The 18,052-nt window shown below is 37.1% G+C and overlaps 2 protein-coding genes across 2 annotated transcripts in view; one reads left to right on the top strand and one right to left on the bottom strand.

Annotated features, from left to right (window-relative positions):
• Positions 1-18,052, top strand: part of LOC139733523 (uncharacterized) — a 666,293-nt gene that overhangs the window by 449,434 nt on the left and 198,807 nt on the right. The gene's annotated exons all lie outside the window — the stretch shown is intronic.
• Positions 8,305-9,759, bottom strand: LOC139733502 (uncharacterized). Its single transcript, XM_071644312.1, has one exon. It carries the CDS (start codon positions 9,757-9,759, stop codon positions 8,305-8,307), a length of 1,455 nt encoding a protein of 484 aa, XP_071500413.1.

Here is an 18,052-nt window from a genome sequence, read left to right as displayed (position 1 = left end):
CAGAACGGTCTCATATTCAAGTAATGTGCAGATTAATGCTCCGTCACTGACCAGGGACGCTAACCTGGAAGCATTAAACTGTTTTTTTTCTTCGTCAAAACTACCACCCCTTTATTAAAGCCCTGAGTACTATTCCTTTAATCTGGGTTCAGGGTACTTGGTTGGAATTGCATAACGTAACAACAAAGCATTTATATAATATATATCTGCATTTGAATAACCCTGGAAAATCTAGTGTTTTTGATCGTTTTGATGTTATGTATGACATTGGATTTGAAGATGTTCAATCTCTTTTCAAATTACCTGTCAGTTTGACAATTGATACAAAATTAAGAATAACGCAATATCAGATACTGAATAGTTTGATCCCCGTTAATTTGTGGCTTGTTCGAATAGGGAGAAAAGATGACTCAAGATGTTCCTTTTGTAAAAGTGAACCGGAGACAATAAAACATTTTTTTTTTGATTGTCGGAAGGTGTCAGTATTCTGGGAATCATTGTTTAAAGAGGAAAAAAGTAAAATTGATACCTTGCAATTTGTTTATGTCAAAAGGTGTTATATGGTGTTATACATCCGAGGAACGATTTTGCTTTTTCATACAATTTCATAACATATTAGGTAAACAATTTATTCTAAGTTGTAAGTATCAAAGTTTATGTCCTCAAAGGCAACAGTTTGTGCAATATGTAAAAAAATATAGTTTGATTGAAGAAGAAATAGCTAAAAGCAAAAATAAATTTGATTTGCATGGGGCAAAGTGGAGGAAAATAGAACAAATTATATCTTTATAGAAAGTCAAATGCCCTTCCCACTTTCTTCTTCCTTTCCCTTGCTCTGATGGTCCTTTCTTCTTCACCGCGGTTTATACTCCTTTTTCTAATTCCCTCCCTCCCTCCCCCCTCTCTCTTTCTCTTGTCATGGCGTTCACTGTAGTTTATGTTTATGAAACAATTTTTCTGTCCTGCATTATCACCTCAAAGATTGCAGCGTCGAATCCCCCCCCCCCCCCCCCCCATGCCGGGAGAAGGGACAGGAGACTTCGCATCTTCAGCCCACGGCTGGGTGTATAATTATGTTATCGTAGAAAGGAAGTTACGGAGAGTGCATAAATGAGCCAGGTGAATAGTACCTTTGATTTGGTTTTTCTTGTTTTTTTTTGTTTTTTTTTTAAAGATTGTAGTGTGTGTTCTTGCGCCTTTGGTTTGTTTTGTCTGGTCTTTGGTAATATTTAGTGTTTCCATTAAAGGCTATTTCTTCTTTTTCTTTTTTTCCCTCGTTTTCTGTGTATACGATTCTAGAATTATTGGTGTTAACTTGTGTTAGAGACTATAGTCAAAAAAAGGATCAGACGCCTGGTAGTTTTACTATCATTGAATGCTATCAAACTTTTGTTTTGTTATGTCAAAAATGTATTTGTCATATGACCTGTGAAAAAGCACGATGTTTTTCGATCTGATCAATAAAATCCAGAATTACAAAACAAAAAATAATAATGTGATAAACGAAGCAAACACAACAACTGAAGTCAACGATGCAATAGGCCTAATAACTTTGAACCCTAACAGCGTTCATATGATATACTAACTGTTCAAATTCATGAAATTCTTCCGTCGAGGTGTTTTCATTGCAACTGATTGACAAATTGCCCTACATCGACGTAAATAAGAACTGAGTTGATCGGTGTTTTAGTAGAAGCCATGATAAAAAAAAAAATATCATGGCTGCTACTAAAACACTGATCACCTCAGTGCTTATTTACATCGATGTAGGGCAATTTGTCAATCAGTTGCAATATACTAACTGTTAACCCTCAATGTAATATCGACCCTAAATGTATTCACTGACCCGAATTGAATGATAAATGTCAACCCTAAGTGTAATAGCATTGACCAGTAATTGCAGGCCTTTAAGCCCTTAACTCCATTCATAGTTGGTGATATGTGATATCCAACCTGAATGTGACAGATCTTAACCAAACATTCGACCCAAAATGATACTTTTAAATGCATATCAACTCTGCATTTAGAGTGAAAGAAGGTTATCACATTTGGGTAGACATTGTTTTTACACTTACTGGTGATGCAGCTTAATCAACCTATGGAATCAAATTGGTAATTATGACTACTCTTATATTCAAAACTCTCCGTACATAATGTAGGTATCTACATGTAAGTGATCTTATACACTTCGTCTGTATACCCGTCCTGTTCCTGTATTTGTCTTTATGTTCCCTTTTAGTCTAATAATTGTACGTTTTTCTTGTCACGTTGTATTTTCTGTTACATAAGGTCACCCATTGCAATGCACTGTTCTTTCTGTTGGTCGGCAATATTTCGATTTCGATTTCGATTTCGATTTCGATTTATTTTCATATTTCTCGATGAAAAAATACATCAAATATAACAAAATTAAATGAAGTACATGATATCAAGCTGGAGACATACATGAAATATTGCAAATATATAAAACATATAGTGGTCGATCTATGACGTTTTGAATCTGTGAATGGATGCTAAAGAAATATGAAGGAACCTACTTAAAAGCGAGCTTGTTGAGCGTACGTCCCAGTTAAAATCGAGTTAAAGATTAAGATGGGGAGCACGGGTACAACATTGACCGAAACATAGAGAAAAAAAAGTACATTTATACAGTTATATAGCAAATTCTTCTCTAATACAGATTTAGGGTCGGATAAGCCACATGCTGTTTCATTTAACTTAAACGGACGTGGAATGAAGCAAAGCCCTTTTATAACTTTGTGCATGCCCTGTGATCACATGATCACAGACTGGCGATGCTTCAATAAAGCTCTGTAAGAGAGCAAAGTTTAAAACGTGCATGTTAACATTGTTAAGACGTGCGATTGTTTAAGTCTGTTCAAAGTCTGTTTTGAGCACAGTCCGTATTGATATGTAAGTAATAATCATTGTGTAAATATACGATATGTATGTTATCATCGCACTACTTATGCAGACGCCATGACTTTACTTTCGTGTCTCATAATTTCACACAGTTTCTGCTTGAACACTTCTACACTGTAGTTATGGCACACCTATAGTTATATCACTGTAAAAAATGCGACATGCGACATGTTTATGAACTAAACACAGTGTTAAAAATCTAAACACTTTGTTTAACATCTAAACACCCGGTGTGTATAGCACGTGTAAAGTATTGAGAGTTAAAGTGTTTAGCTTGGAGTGTTTAGTTGGAGTGTTTATTCTGGTCACGTTATGTTAATCTCAATATGTCCATATATATATGGAGAAGTGTTGGAAATGGTGTGTAAATTGCAATTTCTAGTTTCCTTTTATCACAAGAAAGTGGAGACTGTTACGACATCAAGATGCACTATGAAATAATTCATGTTTTAGGCCTTTCATGGAAATGCCTAATCAATTAGGAAAAAGGATAACCTAAAAATATGTAATACAACTGTAATAAATTTATATTTTGGTTTCGCATGTACAGTCTTATATTTTAACTGCTAGAAAAAAATGGGAGTTGCCTTTGTTAATGATTTCGTTCATGGTTTAGGGCATTACCCAAATGTTTGTTGGTTAGGCCTAAACACTTCTACTGTCAGGATAAACAGACGCGTTTACATTTAGAACGCCTCGTAAACACGTTCTTAACACCGCACATGTTTAACATAAACACTTATACTCGTACTCTACAAGTCAGCAGCGCATGTGACATGACGGCCGCGGCCACAACGCACGCAGTGGTGCCCTGTGCGTGCGCTTCTAGCGCCCACTCGTGCTATGCATGATTATGACCATAATCAATGCACAATTGGCGGGAAAGGAGATGTGCGCGCGCGTACGTACCTGTACGGATGGATCTGTCTGATTGGCTGGCTGGTGCTGCGATTGCATGCCCCAGCAGCGTGATGTGCGTAGGCCTACAGTACGTGCGCATTCGTTCTAGGCTTGGTCGTCCACACACTGCACTTACGACTCGATCAATCGACTGCACTGCTGACTGAGCTGCATGCACTGCATAAAGGAGCGGATCTAGCTAAGATGGCGTCGAAGGGATAAAGTTCTAGCCTGGCCGGCCTGCATGAAAGCGGTGAGTCTGCTAAGTCTGCTAAGTCGGTGAATAACAAGATTGATTGCAAAATCGCCCTCGTTTAATGTAAAACTGTTGTAGGCGTGGAAATAAGCTACGCCCTTAAAGATTTTGCTCGTTTGTTTTAGTTTTCTATTTCTAAATCTAACGACTAAGTTACGTTAGAACAGGGAACGCTCTAACTGTAACGTGTTAGTGTTGTTAACGTTACAATATCTAGGCCTACACTCTGCAAATTACCGGTACCGTAGTTATGGGTAAACTCGGCCTAGCGGGTAAACTCACTGTATCTACCTTAATTTTACGAAGTTATGAAGTATCTTTCATGTGAATGACGATGGGTTAGTGACTATATTTTGAGTGAAATTCAGTTTTATTCCCTGTAAATTCTTCACTCAACAGGTGGTGAACATTGAATGTAAAGCCCATTAGGATGTCTTGGAAGGGGATGGCGATGGCACCAAAGTGGGTGACGATGATGTCCTGACGTGTACTGTATAAATCCTGCAAGACATTACCTCTGCTGGCAGAGAACGAGGCATGGTGTAGTCAGCAGAGTAAATCGACTGGGGATAGTACATCACTGTATACTGCCCATGTGGAAATTGGAAATCAAGTAAGTACTCAAAATTGCAGAGCCAAATCAATGAATATTATGTACTTAAAGGACAAGTTCACCTTCATAAACATAAGGATTGAGAGAATGTAGCAATATTAGTAGAACACATCATTGAAAGTTTGAGGAAAATCAGACAATCCGTTCAAAAGTTATGAATTTTTGAAGTTTTTGTGCAGTACCCGCTGGATGAGAAGACTACTGCAGTGTATGAATAACTTAGATGTCACATGCGTACAACAATATAAGGAAAATATAAAGAGAATTTCACAAAATTCCATCTTTTGAAACAAGTACACATTTCCCTGACTCGTTACCGATAAATGTTATGGGTAATATTATTCCCCCTGCCTTTAGAAAGAGGCAAGTCAATTGCTCTTTTATTATGCAAAAAAAAAAGTGAAAATATGTTGAATTTTCTTTTATATTTTCTTTATACTGTTGTCCGCATATATGACTCACAAGCTGTAGTAGTCTCCTCATCCAGCGGTTCCAACACAAAAATTAAAAAAAAAATTCATAACTTTTGCATCGATTGTCCAATTTTCCTCAAACTTTCACTGATGTGTTCTACTAATATTGTTGCATTTTCTCAATCCTTATGTTTATGAAGGTGAACTTGTCCTTTAAAGGGCATGTAAATGAGTTTCTATAAAATGCAGATTTTAGATGCTTTAAGTTCTTCTATTTGTGTGTGTGTGTGTGTGGTTTTTTTTTTTTTTTGGGGGGGGGGGATTACCTACTCCCGACTCCCGAATTCAATCCATTAGCTAAAATAAACATGGAAAATTTATTTATTGCAAATATTGTTGAAAGTGTAAGTTACAGATGTGAAAATCTTCACCCAAGAGACAAAGGATACAGTATGGTCGTAACTCTGCTTGATAATGATGATGAATAAGAAAGAAGAAACAACAACAACAAAAAATACTTGAATTATTTCCAGAAAATTCAGCAAAGTAAGTAAAAACTGACGCAAGACACTATGTGCTAATGTGATGAAGGGATTCTGTCATTCCTTTTAACTTGAACTTGCTTATGGATTCAGTCAACTTCTTTGCTATCCATTCATTTTCAGAATCTATGGGAGCAGTTAAGTCCATTGTATTGCAAAACCAACTGACTTGTTTTCCTTGTGTAATCATTTCTTTTTACCAGCACCAGTACGTCATGGAAGAATTGATCGGGGATCACGCCAAACCTGTCTGGATTAGAATGAAAGATGCATGCGCTTACTTCTATACAACCCGTCTAAAAGTGCAAACATCTGAGGATTACAAGGACATCGCAAGATATACTGATATACAGTATATCTATAGGCCTACATGCCATATGAAGGAAATGAACCATGGATAATGATTTTGAATGTTAATAATCTTTTTCCCGCTAGCCATGTGATGTCTCACATCGTCATGATGCACTGCAGACCTATTAGGAAGCATCCCACCTGTTAGAGCAACCTTTCTATTGTTTTTTTTTTTCTTCACTGACAGTGTGCATCTAAACCTGTATACTAGAATAAAGTAAATCATATGGGGGTTGATAGGGTTTTGAATGCGCTGGGGCTTCAGTTCTCCGTGTGCGTGTATGCGTGTATTACATAATGATGAACCTCTAAAGAAATATGAAGGTAGGGGGCCTATATAATTCGAAGAGGAATTCAATGCTTATTTGATGAAAATTGGTTTTGAAATGGCAGGGATATCCAAAACAAAGCGATTCTATTGTCCTCTGTGCTTACGATAATGGTCACCTGTATTCTTATTGCTCATAGATATGTGTAATTGGCCCAAAACCACTATTTCGGCACAATTGGAGAGTCACAAAAGTGGAAAATTCAAATTGTTCAAACGGGTTTATTTTTAGTACCACTCCACGAGACAAATATTCAAGTTTGTAGTTGAAAAATATGAACACATGAACTTACTTTACAATAGTGGTGTTATAATTTCTTTCTTGAGACGTAAATTTCCTTATGTAACATACGTTACCTATGTTATTTTATCTCAGATGCTTTAAGATTGATGAAAACATTATATGATTGAAATAATATTGCGTCAGATGAAAAATATATTATCGGCTGCTGTGTTTGTGAATGGTGCGTGGAGACGGAAAGGATGTCCGATGACCTACATGCTACACAGAACATACCATGTCATATTGTGTTAAACCATACTTTATAAATTGTCACATTGTTTTCTTGATGTAAGACATAAGACTTTCGTCAGAAAACATAACCTCAACATTTATAGTCCCAAATTTCCAGACAATTCTTGAGAATCATTAATGAAGCATGTGGAAACTATGTGCTTGAAGCTATAATCGGTAGATTCCATGTAACGTAAGTTTCATGTAATGTAACGTAAGTTACAATACTATTAGTAACACATGTGCAACTCGTTTTGGTACATTTATCTTGCCTTTATTTCTTGTCAACTGTAACTGAACGCATAAAAAACAATGTCCCAACATTGCGGTTACATAATTCTCAAAAAGTACAATTGCAATAGTTGTTCATCCACGATTCTTTATGAAATGTCTGCGTATAAACTCTTCCGAAGAATGGTAATTCGTAACTGCTGAGATGAAGAAGACAATGGGCTTTACTATCCTGATGATTATATGGCATTTAATTGAAAAGAGTTGGGAACAAGGGGTTTGTAACTTGACGGACGAAAATATTGTCATGATGTATACGTATAATTTGAAGAGTGATGGGTAACGTAGGTTTCATTTTAATTCTTTCGTCATGAAGTTTATGTATACAGGCTGTAAAACATCTTATATCTCGTTTTCGTCACACTGTCGTATTTTTTTTTTTAATCCAATCGCTTCACAGCCTCATATGCTGTCTCAACAATAACTTTTTCCTAAAAGCAAAAAAAAAAAAGGCAAATAGCAATTGAGATATAATTCAAAGTATTAACAAACTTTTTAACACTGAAACAAGAAATGGCAGTAAATGAGATTAGTGCTCTCACAAATGAACAGCAACGCCATACACAATCGTTAAAATGACTACTATAAACTCGGTGTATAAGAGCTAGGGAAAGACAGAACAAAGAAATGTTCTTACTAATTAAATCAATGACACTTCAAATGCCTTAAAATGTAGTCTACGAAATAACACCATTGAATTAAACAGTTGCTTTTGTACAATACTACGTGGGATCAATGAAATCATCATTAGGAAACTGACGTACATACTCATCGTACACGTTTCTTGCTATTTATGCATAGAAAATCGTTATCAACAAGGATAGCAAGAATATTTCGGCAAAGGGAGGGTAACAATATCTTCATGAACAATCAGTACCGTTGCGTGAAAAGTGTTCGGGGATAAGAATGATTTGACTTGTTATTTTTTTTTTTTTTTACATGAAAAGAGAATTTAGCTACATGCACAACAAAGATGCTGATAATGACTATACAGGGTATGATCACTGCGATTAAAAAAAAAAAAACAAAAACATGGTGAGGATAATGTGCGTAACAACTTCCGGCAGTACACAGTGTCCGTGTATCAGTCTTCAATACAGCGAAAGCAAATATTCAAATTCAACTTCTGAATGTTGTGAATTGATTCTTGAAAAGAAAGATGTTCAGATTGGTCTTATTCCTGTGATAAGAAGGCCTTGAAGACATTTTCAATTGTTTGCTTTTGATTCGCCGACAGTTTGAAAAGGCGTTTGGAGATGGCATCGCGTTTAGGTTCTTCGATGTGGCAGAGGACCTCTTTCCTAGAGACCCATATTTCATCTTTCTTTTGAGGCCATTTGAACTTGTCCTCAAGGTGAGATCCTGATGACTGCGCCATGAAACTGATATGGACGTCCTCTTCGTCGCTTTCGATAACCTTGCCGATATACCAACGCTCGTCATACACCGCCGCCACCCAGTCGTCTGTCTCATATGTCGTTGATTCGGGTTCCTGAGGAGTTACATCTTCGGGAGTTCCTTGTGCTTGGATCACTGTTGTTGGAACATAGATGCGTGGAAAGGCCTTCCATCCCGTGCACATATTTTTCGTGTTTTCGTCTGCTTTCTCGACCCTGCATTTCACACAGTAACACGATTGCTCTCTCATGAGAAGAGTATCACCAGCCCCAATCACTTCATGAGCTTGAAGTGTCCCAGGGAATGACTTCACCGCCGCCCATCGCTCAGCAATCAGCCCACTGCTTTCCTCGCACTCTGACTTGGAAACGAAGAAATACTCGATCTTTGATCCAGTGCTCTCCTGTCTTTCTCGGCAAGCCCATGCATAGAAATCACTCGCATCCTGAATGTTTGCGGCATTCCTCTTCACCGCATCATCTGCAAGGCGTTTGACGGTGCCCCCTATCCCGTCGCAGGGTCCCTTCCCATGGCCCGCCTCAAAGTAGTTCCACTGGGCAGATGGTCCTTCGAACAACTTGGCATGTTCGCGTACTACAGAGAAGATTGTTTTGTTTCGGTACTGTGAGGTTGGACTATCCGTCCAGTAGTGAACTTTCGTCAGTCCGGCGACAAGCTCTTTCAACTTTGGAACAAGCTGACAGAGGATTGCCAACACTGTAGATGAGTTATGTGCCTTTTCATCAGAGACACAGACGTAACTCTTGTTGACCAGGACACCGTCATCATCTCGGAAGTAGACCACAATGGGGTGTATCGTAACTCCTTGTTGACCCCAGTACCCACTCTGCACTTCCTCCAGAGGTATGCATGAATAGTTCTCAGCAAAATCCATCTGTACGATACATTCGTTTGAGGGCAGCGTGTTTTTGCACATTTTGAGCGCTTCGAACTGGTTCTTGATGAGAAGAATATGCTGGCGAAATTTGGTCACGTCTTTCCTAAACTGGGAAATGAACTCTGCTCGTGTCAAGGAAACTTGAACAATTTTTGTCTTCTTGGTGCCATCAACATCGACCCTTGCCCACTCCTCGAACTGAATTTCGGCATCTTGCAGTCCTGTGAGATATTCATCAATTTGGGCATCATTGTTGTTTCGGAAGACTTCATCCGGACTGTCACTGCATATTGGAATGCCCAGTGTTTTCAGTGTCTTCAGTTTCAGGGACATATTCTGATGCTTCTGGCATAGACATCGGCTACGAGTTGAAAACTGCACCAGCTTGATGTATGGACAAAGGTTCTTGCGGACTCGCCTGAATGCTGATAGTGACACCCGGCGTTTGTTAGGGTGCTCGGCAACATACTTCGCGTGAAGATTAGCGATGTAATCGCTCAAAAATCTCTTCTGGCAACGTGCTTTCCCTTCGTTGGTTTTGCAAGAATCGTTCTTCCCTGGACAAATTCTAGAGTTGTCATCTCGCTCTAGAAACTCTACAATTTCGCGGTGAAGAGAAGTCCAGGATGGACGAGATTCCTTGCTTCGTGCCTTCACTGGTCGGCATGCCTTGGACAAGTTTCGTCTTCCCAAGCCAGTACTCTGTTGCAGCAACCGTATGAGACGATACTTCTTTAAGATCTTTGAGCCACTGACAATTTTGTGAAGTGTGGAACGTTGAGCACGATTCGCAGTTTTTCGGGATGCATGCTTTATTTCACTGAGGACTGCGTTTGAAAAGAGTAATTTCTTTCGTATTTCTTTTGGAACTTCACTTGGATCTAGACCTGCCTTTTGGAGCTGGACGTTGGTTTTTGATCTAGGTGTATGCTTAGTTGGTACTGCATTTGGAGTTGATGACATTGGAACTGTAGATCGCAGCCGCTCGTAGCGCTTTTGAAGTTTCTTATTTTGCCTGTTTGCTGACTGGAGCCTAAGTGTGAGGGATTCTATGTTCTTATGTGCTTTCGTGAGACATCTGCTGACACGCTTTCTAGTGGCCGGCCTTTTGAAGGACATTTTCACTGTCAACTGGGAATGCTGCCGAGGAGTAGTTCCACGAGAAGGACCGACGTATGAAATGTCGGAAACAGCCGAGTCATCGGTGGACATTCCTCCATCATCATCTGCGTTGACTACTTCTGCATTCCGTTCATTTACAAGTTCCTGTGTCAATCGTCGAACACGCTCTCTGTGCTTCTTCACTCTTGCGTTAATGTTTGCATTCCGTGTCTTTGCTTCTTTCTTGGTTAATTTTGATACAGGCACATAATATCTCTTCACTCTACTCCTCTCTGCCTGGAGATATGATTCTTCCCCCATCTGTTGCCGCTTACGTGCCCTGTATGCAGCCTGAATTTCGGCTCTGGTCTTCCCCATTGCAACTGCATTGATATCAAAACAAGAAGAAAGAAAACATGAGTTAATGTCAAAAAAGTATAACTTATTAAAACAAACATTGCTATACATGTGTATTATTTTGGGCCTAATCTATGATACACACAGTAATAGCTGAAATGTCATTACATCTTTTGTTGCATTTTCTTCCTTCAAAATTTGTTTTCTTCACTGTGATATCAATGACGATTTTACAACACAGATTCGAGGAAATTTATTCCTTGAAAAAGCTAAGGTAATAAATCCGCAAATCTGTTGATGATTCCCAAAGATATATATAATTAGGTATAGGGCAATTACCCTTTGGGCTATTACCCCGAACCCTTCCCCTGATTCCAGCCCTAATCCTAATCCTGAAACGTAATCCTAACGCTAACCCAAGCTCTTACCCTAAAACCTAACCAACCCTAACACTAATCTTTACTCTAACCTTATCACTGACCAATATTTAGCCGGGGGATGCCCTATTGCCTTGATACGATAACATTAGAAGCACATATTTCCCTACAGTAGTCCCTAAGCAAGAGTTCTAGAATAATAACATATTTTCTTATCCATGCACATTCTCTAAAATACCCCTTTTCAGTGACATGGATTAGTGAAACTTACGTTACCAACACTAGAAACTTACGTTACCACATGATTGCAGGGTCCTGATCCATAAGATTTGAAGTAAAAACTAAGTTATCTACTTTTATTGGTTATTCTTTTTATTTTCTTATAACCATGTGAAATTCACTGTTTGTATTTGAAATATGACATCCTGAAATCCAAGTTGAAAATCAACGCCCACCAAAAAAAAAATTCGTCTACTGATACAGTAATTATATCCCCTTTCACTAAATTCTCCAAAAAACAAGAACACAAATGAATCTGATGTGTTTCGACGGAGAAACTCATCGGCATTATAACTGCAACCATTTACATGTTTCAAATTATCTGGCTTCTCTGTGGATTGTCTGTTTACAATAAGACAACATTTTGAAACTTACGTTACCAAAATTTGAAACGTACGTTACCATATAAAGTGAGTATTTTTTTTTGGAAAAAACATACGCGTAGAGCAAAGAAATAACTTCATTTTCATGGTGATAACTACTGACTAAGTAATTACACAATAATCAGATGACAAGCACGATTCCATGACAAAACAACAACACATTTCCAACAATCAAATACTCACCCAGTTCCTTAACACATCATTCCTGCTGGTTCAACGGTATTTTGCACGCTACAATGCTGGTGAAAGTGGTTGCTAAGCTCTCCCATGACCACATATAGATGGCGCAAATACGAAAAATATTAGTTCATACGGTAATTAATGTTGTATAGAGCTTTCTTTCATTGTGGGGTAACGTATGTTACATCACGTATGTTACATTTGTGGATTAAATCGTTTAAGTTATCAACATAGTAATGAATCTTTTGACCCTCCATGGGTAGTGACAATCTACCCCATTAGTCTCAGCTCTAGGGCAATCATTCATAGTCATGCACCTTCATACTTTTTACATTTATGGTAACGTATGTTACATCTCTTAACGCTACCTTTTCCTTATCTGTATTTTCGAGCTTACCACTCGCATGACTCTTGAAGCAATGTGATAAAATGTTATGGAACTTACAGTTAGACTCCTTTGGGTCGGAAAAATAATATAATTGTGAAGTTCTCACTGTAATAGCATATCCAAGTTTTCAGTATAAATATGGTAACGTAGGTTTCAGCAGATCTGGCGACACTTTTCCGGTGGATGTTTTTGTTTTAAAAGACTAGATAGCTTTCAAAGTTTTGTGATTTTTTCATAGAACATTCAGCTGCATTTATGATACTGTGAGAATTCTGCTTCTCTTTGCTCATATTTTCATACAGCGTTGAGAACACATGAAAAAATATCATTGGCGACATGCACTTTTTAGCCTGTTGGCCAAACTTAACCCTCCATCAACGGCTTAGGGGCTAAATTTCGCCTTCTAAATGGTTACAATTTTTCTTAACATGTCCCTTAGCATCACAAAAACACACAGGAGTATCGTGAAAGAGCTTTTTATTTTTATAAGGTGAGCAGGAACATGAGCGACACGTTTTTTGCCCAATTGCGCCGAAATAGTGGTTTTGGGCCAATTGTCTTATTTTAACAGCTGGTACGTAAAATTGTAATGTTATCTATTATGTAAAGACACTTGCTCGAAATCATTTTGCACTACTAAGAAAAACAGTTTTATTCACTTCATTTTATTCATCAACCAATATCCTTGTAATTCACTGTTAAGATATTACTCAAGAACTTTGTTCGATTGGCTTTCTATTATATTCTTGTGCAAAAAGGAATATAGAAATCAAAACAAATCAAATCAAAATATCAGCCATTTCATTTTTTTCCCTCAGGTGCTTCAAATACAATCAGCAGATATTGGACGCAAATAAAAAGCCAGTAGTTGCATTTGTTTGGAATTCTGTGCAATTTTCATGTAGACCTGATAGGAAATGCAGCATTCGGTAGTTAATATTTTCTTTCTGAGATATTCTTGAAATCGGTCACATGGAGAGAGGTATCAGAAATGTAGTACAACATGCATGGAGAATAGGGGGGAGTCTTGCAACTGACTGACAAATTGACAAGGGAGGAGTCTTGCTGATCACATCGCGTGTTCATGACAGCCTTGCATACCCTCCCGCCTCCAGTTGCAATGCATTATTTTACCTTTGTTCATTTATTATCCTCTTGTCTTTACCAAAAATTCTGCTGTGTCGAGATTGAAAGTAGCCCTCCATACCATGATTATGTGGAGTATGATGAGACTGATTAGACTCTAATAGACTATTCATGTATACCCATAGAGTTTGACTTCTTTCTCCACGGTTCTAGCAAGGTAGAAGTTTTTTCTCACTCACCTTTTGAAAACCACTAACATTCTAAGATTTTTCTCGAAATAGCAAAAGTGAAAAATCAATACAGTACTGTTAGCCTACATGTACTTTCAGTGAACGTCGCAGTGAAAAGAACAATATCATGTATGTATTTAAGTTCCATTATTGGTACTGATCAGGGAGTGCAGATGTTCACCACAGGCTAAATACAGTGAAAACATTATTTTTTTAAATTTATTTATTTATTTATTTATTATTATCATTATTTTTTTTTTTTTTTTTGGGGGGGGGGGGGGTCTCTTTATGATGAGTGCATCATCTACACTCCCTGATCAGTACCAATACGACCATAGTGTTGTGCATGGTATAATTTGCCGTGAGCCTAATTTGGTTCGGGTACACCCCAAAGCACTTTGTCAATAATTGATGCAATCTTCGAGGTCGGCATCGATTTGTTCACAGACTGCAGTTATGTTCCTGGAGGTGTTACATACATGTCAAGCTTCCGAAGCGTTGAGTTGCAATTCACAATCAACAAGTTTATTCGTTTGTTTTACAATACTAAGAATTAGTTCTGAATACAGTAGAAAGACGGCAAGTCTTGAAAGTAGGCTAAGAATTACATGTGACTGAAAAGTAATTGTTAAATGCAATATTTTTTTTTTCTCCAAAATGAGTTATGTGTCATTTCCTGCAAATACAAACTTTACTGTGTGTATAGGAGAGAATTCCATTTACGTCTTCGTGTACAGGCCAGTGACTCCCAGGTATCTTGCATTTAACTCGGCATTGTGTCGTATAGCAATAACATGGCAATATTTAAAGGGGAAAATCCAGTCCAAATACAAGTTAGTCTGATAAGAAAGAATAAAATATTAAGAGTCCATTGGTAAAATTTTGATCGAAATCGGATGTAAAATAAGGAAGTTATGACATTTTGAAGTTTCGCTAATTTTTGAGGAAACAGTTCTTGAATGGTTGATATGAATATGCAAATGGCAACGTGGGCATGTCATTCCCTCACAACTTACTTAATTTCAAGTTTTTCATTCAAACGCAATTATTCCCGAGGCTCAAGTCCTGATATATCTAATTGATCACTTTTCTGAAGTTATTCAACCAGCAATACCATAATGTTTCACATTTCATTAACATAAACATTGAATTTCATCATGTTTTGGGGGGTACGCGATCAACGGAAAATTGTGAGGTTATGGCATGGTCAACTCACTCATTTGCATATTCATATCCACTTTTAACTGCTTTGCAGAAATTAGCAGATCTTCACAATTTGATAACTTCCTTATTTTTCATCCGATTTTATTCAATTTTTTACTGTTAAACTGGTAAGGTTTTACTCTTTTTTATCAGACTTGTTTATTGGACTCGATTTCCCCTTTAAAGGATTTTAACTTATTATTCATCAGATATTGCCCAAGCTTTGACTGATGTTTTGATAACTTGCATTCAGAGAATTGCCTTTAACTCTTGTAGCCAAAATGTTTGTGAAAGCTAACCCAGGTCTTCCCTGGTATTATGCGATGTAAGTGTGCTGATGATTTGGTACATACTGGGTAAATTCTATATAATGTTATGCGTTTATCTTATTCCATGCAAAAAAAAGTGGAAACAATCCACTTTACATTAATAAATACATGGAAATTAACATGCATGATGATATGTCTCATTTAAACACGTAGAAATTAGCATGTATGAATGTATGATGTGTAAACATGTCTCATATAAACACGTGGAAATTACCATGTATGATGTGTAAACATGTCTCATATAAACACTCAGCATGTATAAGGTGTAAACATGTATCATATAAACACTGAGAAATTGCGATGTTTAATATGTAAACATGTCACATGTTTAGTGTATGCAATTTTGTGATCGATCTAAAAAATCAGACATGTGTTCTGAGAATAAACACTAAAATGGCAAATAAACATGTCGCAGTGTTTTTAATCTGTCACAGCGAATAAACATGTCGCAGTGTTTACATTGTAAACAGTGCGTCATGTTTATTTTTTGGTTCAGTGTTTAGATCTTAAACATTGTGGGTGATTATGTGACTGTGCGGTGTTTAGTATTTAAACACTGTGAGTGATTACGGTGTAAACGTTTGGTGTTTAGGCTATAAACACAGCAGGTGTTTAGTTTTTAAACATCAGAACCGTTTAAAACATAAACATGTGTGTGTGATAAACACCTAGGGTGTGCTGAAAATAAACACAGCATGTGTTTAGTTCATAAACATGTTTAATATATAAACACGTCGCAGTGTTTTTAAACTGTCACAGAAAAGTGTTTAGTTAGGTGTTTAGAAACTAAACAAATTTTTTACAGTGTAGAGGTAGGACTTATCACTTACTTATAGACATGCTCAGCTGTGAATAACTTTTCATGATGTTTGTTTTTATTTCAGATCACACAATGTCATCTTAATAGAAATAATTAATAATCTGTATACATTTTTGCACACTTAATGTGGAAAAAGAAATAACACTTTCAATTGCATAACAATCTTCCCGATGTCTTTAAAACAAAACACATGGACCTACGATGTATACACAAAATCTGTCTAGGCGTTTGCTTATTAATACCGACGTTCATTTGCATTTTCATCCTCTTTTGACATGAGGTTAAAGAACAGTCAAAATGGGTTATTGTCATAATAAGCAACTACATTGGTCATAATGATGTATAACATTCTATCAAACGTGGGTAAGATCGCTTAATGCTTTTCAGTTTGTCATATTTTTAATATATCAAAGTAACCAAAGTAAGTCTTATTAATCTTATTCGTTTACAGCAGGCATCTGCGAATACTGAAAACCTCACTTTCACAGGGCTGGTGTAATAGGTAAGCCCATTGTTTTCTTCTGTACACGTTATATATGTCAAATCTACCGTGAAGTGGGAGTGATACGTGAAACTTTCAGCCTGCCTACAAGACTGCACATAAAGACTAATATTGTTATTATCATATCATGTTGATAAATGAAATATAATATACGGGGTGACTGGGGGCAATATCATCTTGTATTCTATTGACTTTGTTCTTCTTGTTTACTCATGAAATTCGCTGGTTTCGTGGCAGCAAAATTTCAAGGTTCGCTGATTGTATCAATACTTGATAAAACTTGTTCCTCATTGGAACAGGTTTTGCATCCTCATGCCATTATGTGGCTGTTATGTGGCTTGAAAGCTGCAATGGACAAGGGCACACACATAGTTTTATCTTTTAAGATAGTCATCCAAGAAAAACAAGGTTCATAAACGCAGAAACAATGGAATATTCACCTGACATTAACTGCAGCAGCTGAATATCAGGCAAGTCTCAACTTGAAATATTAATTCATGTCATTTAAAGTTATCTGTCCAACTGAGCCCAAAATAATGCATACCAGAGATAAAAATGATAGCCATAAATAAAAGGTTTATCTGTCTTTCTATCTATTTGACTTTGCGTATCCTACATTGGGCTACAATTAGTGTCTACGTTTTTCGCCTAAGTTCATAATTATCTCATGTTACAAAGGACAATCTTACCTAGGAAAAACATTAAGATAGTGAATTGTGTAAAGTGATATAACATGATGCGGGACCCGCCATTTTCAAGCAGTTGTGATACGTGAATTCTGCAATCGAATCTATTTCACATCTTTTTTTTTTAATGGATTTCATAATCTTTTGCAACGATGACTCTTGATTGCATAATTATGTTGTTCGCTTTGTATGTGAAATAATACTGTATCATGCCAGGATATGTTTTATATCATTTTCTTGAATGCAACCATCTTTTCATTGCTGACAAAGGTGGCAGGGCCACTGGACAGAATCCAAGGCTTTATATGGATACCGGTTTACTTCAGCATATTCAATTTTATGAAACTTCGGTTACACGAGAGTGTGGTCAGAATAAATAAGCTGAAAATATTTGAGTAATCACATGCTTATCACCTACTCAAAGACATGCTCAGCTGTGCATAATTTTTCATGATGTTTGTTTTTATTTTAGACTACAACTTGTCATCTTAATAGAGAAAATTGATAATCTGTATACAAGTTTGCACACTTCATGTAGAAAAAGAAACAACACTTCCGCAACACAAAACACATGGACCTACCACGTATACACAAAATCTGTGCAGGCGTCTGCATATTAATACCGTCGTTCATGATATACATTTTCCTCCCCTCTTGACATGAGGTTAAAGAACAATCCAAATGAGTTATTGTACTAAACAACTA

The sequence above is a fragment of the Diadema antillarum genome, unplaced genomic scaffold, assembly GCF_040938485.1.
Source record: "Diadema antillarum isolate AM-2024a unplaced genomic scaffold, OU_Dant_1.0 seq00000481_RagTag, whole genome shotgun sequence".
In the NCBI taxonomy this organism is placed as follows: Eukaryota; Metazoa; Echinodermata; class Echinoidea; order Diadematoida; family Diadematidae; genus Diadema; species Diadema antillarum.
This window is presented reverse-complemented; position numbering and strand designations above follow the sequence as displayed.

What these genes read in the sequence shown, in the direction of transcription:
- LOC139733502 (XM_071644312.1), bottom strand. Translation starts at nt 9,759, where the DNA reads ATGTCCCTGAAACTGAAGACACTGAAAACACTGGGCATTCCAATATGC.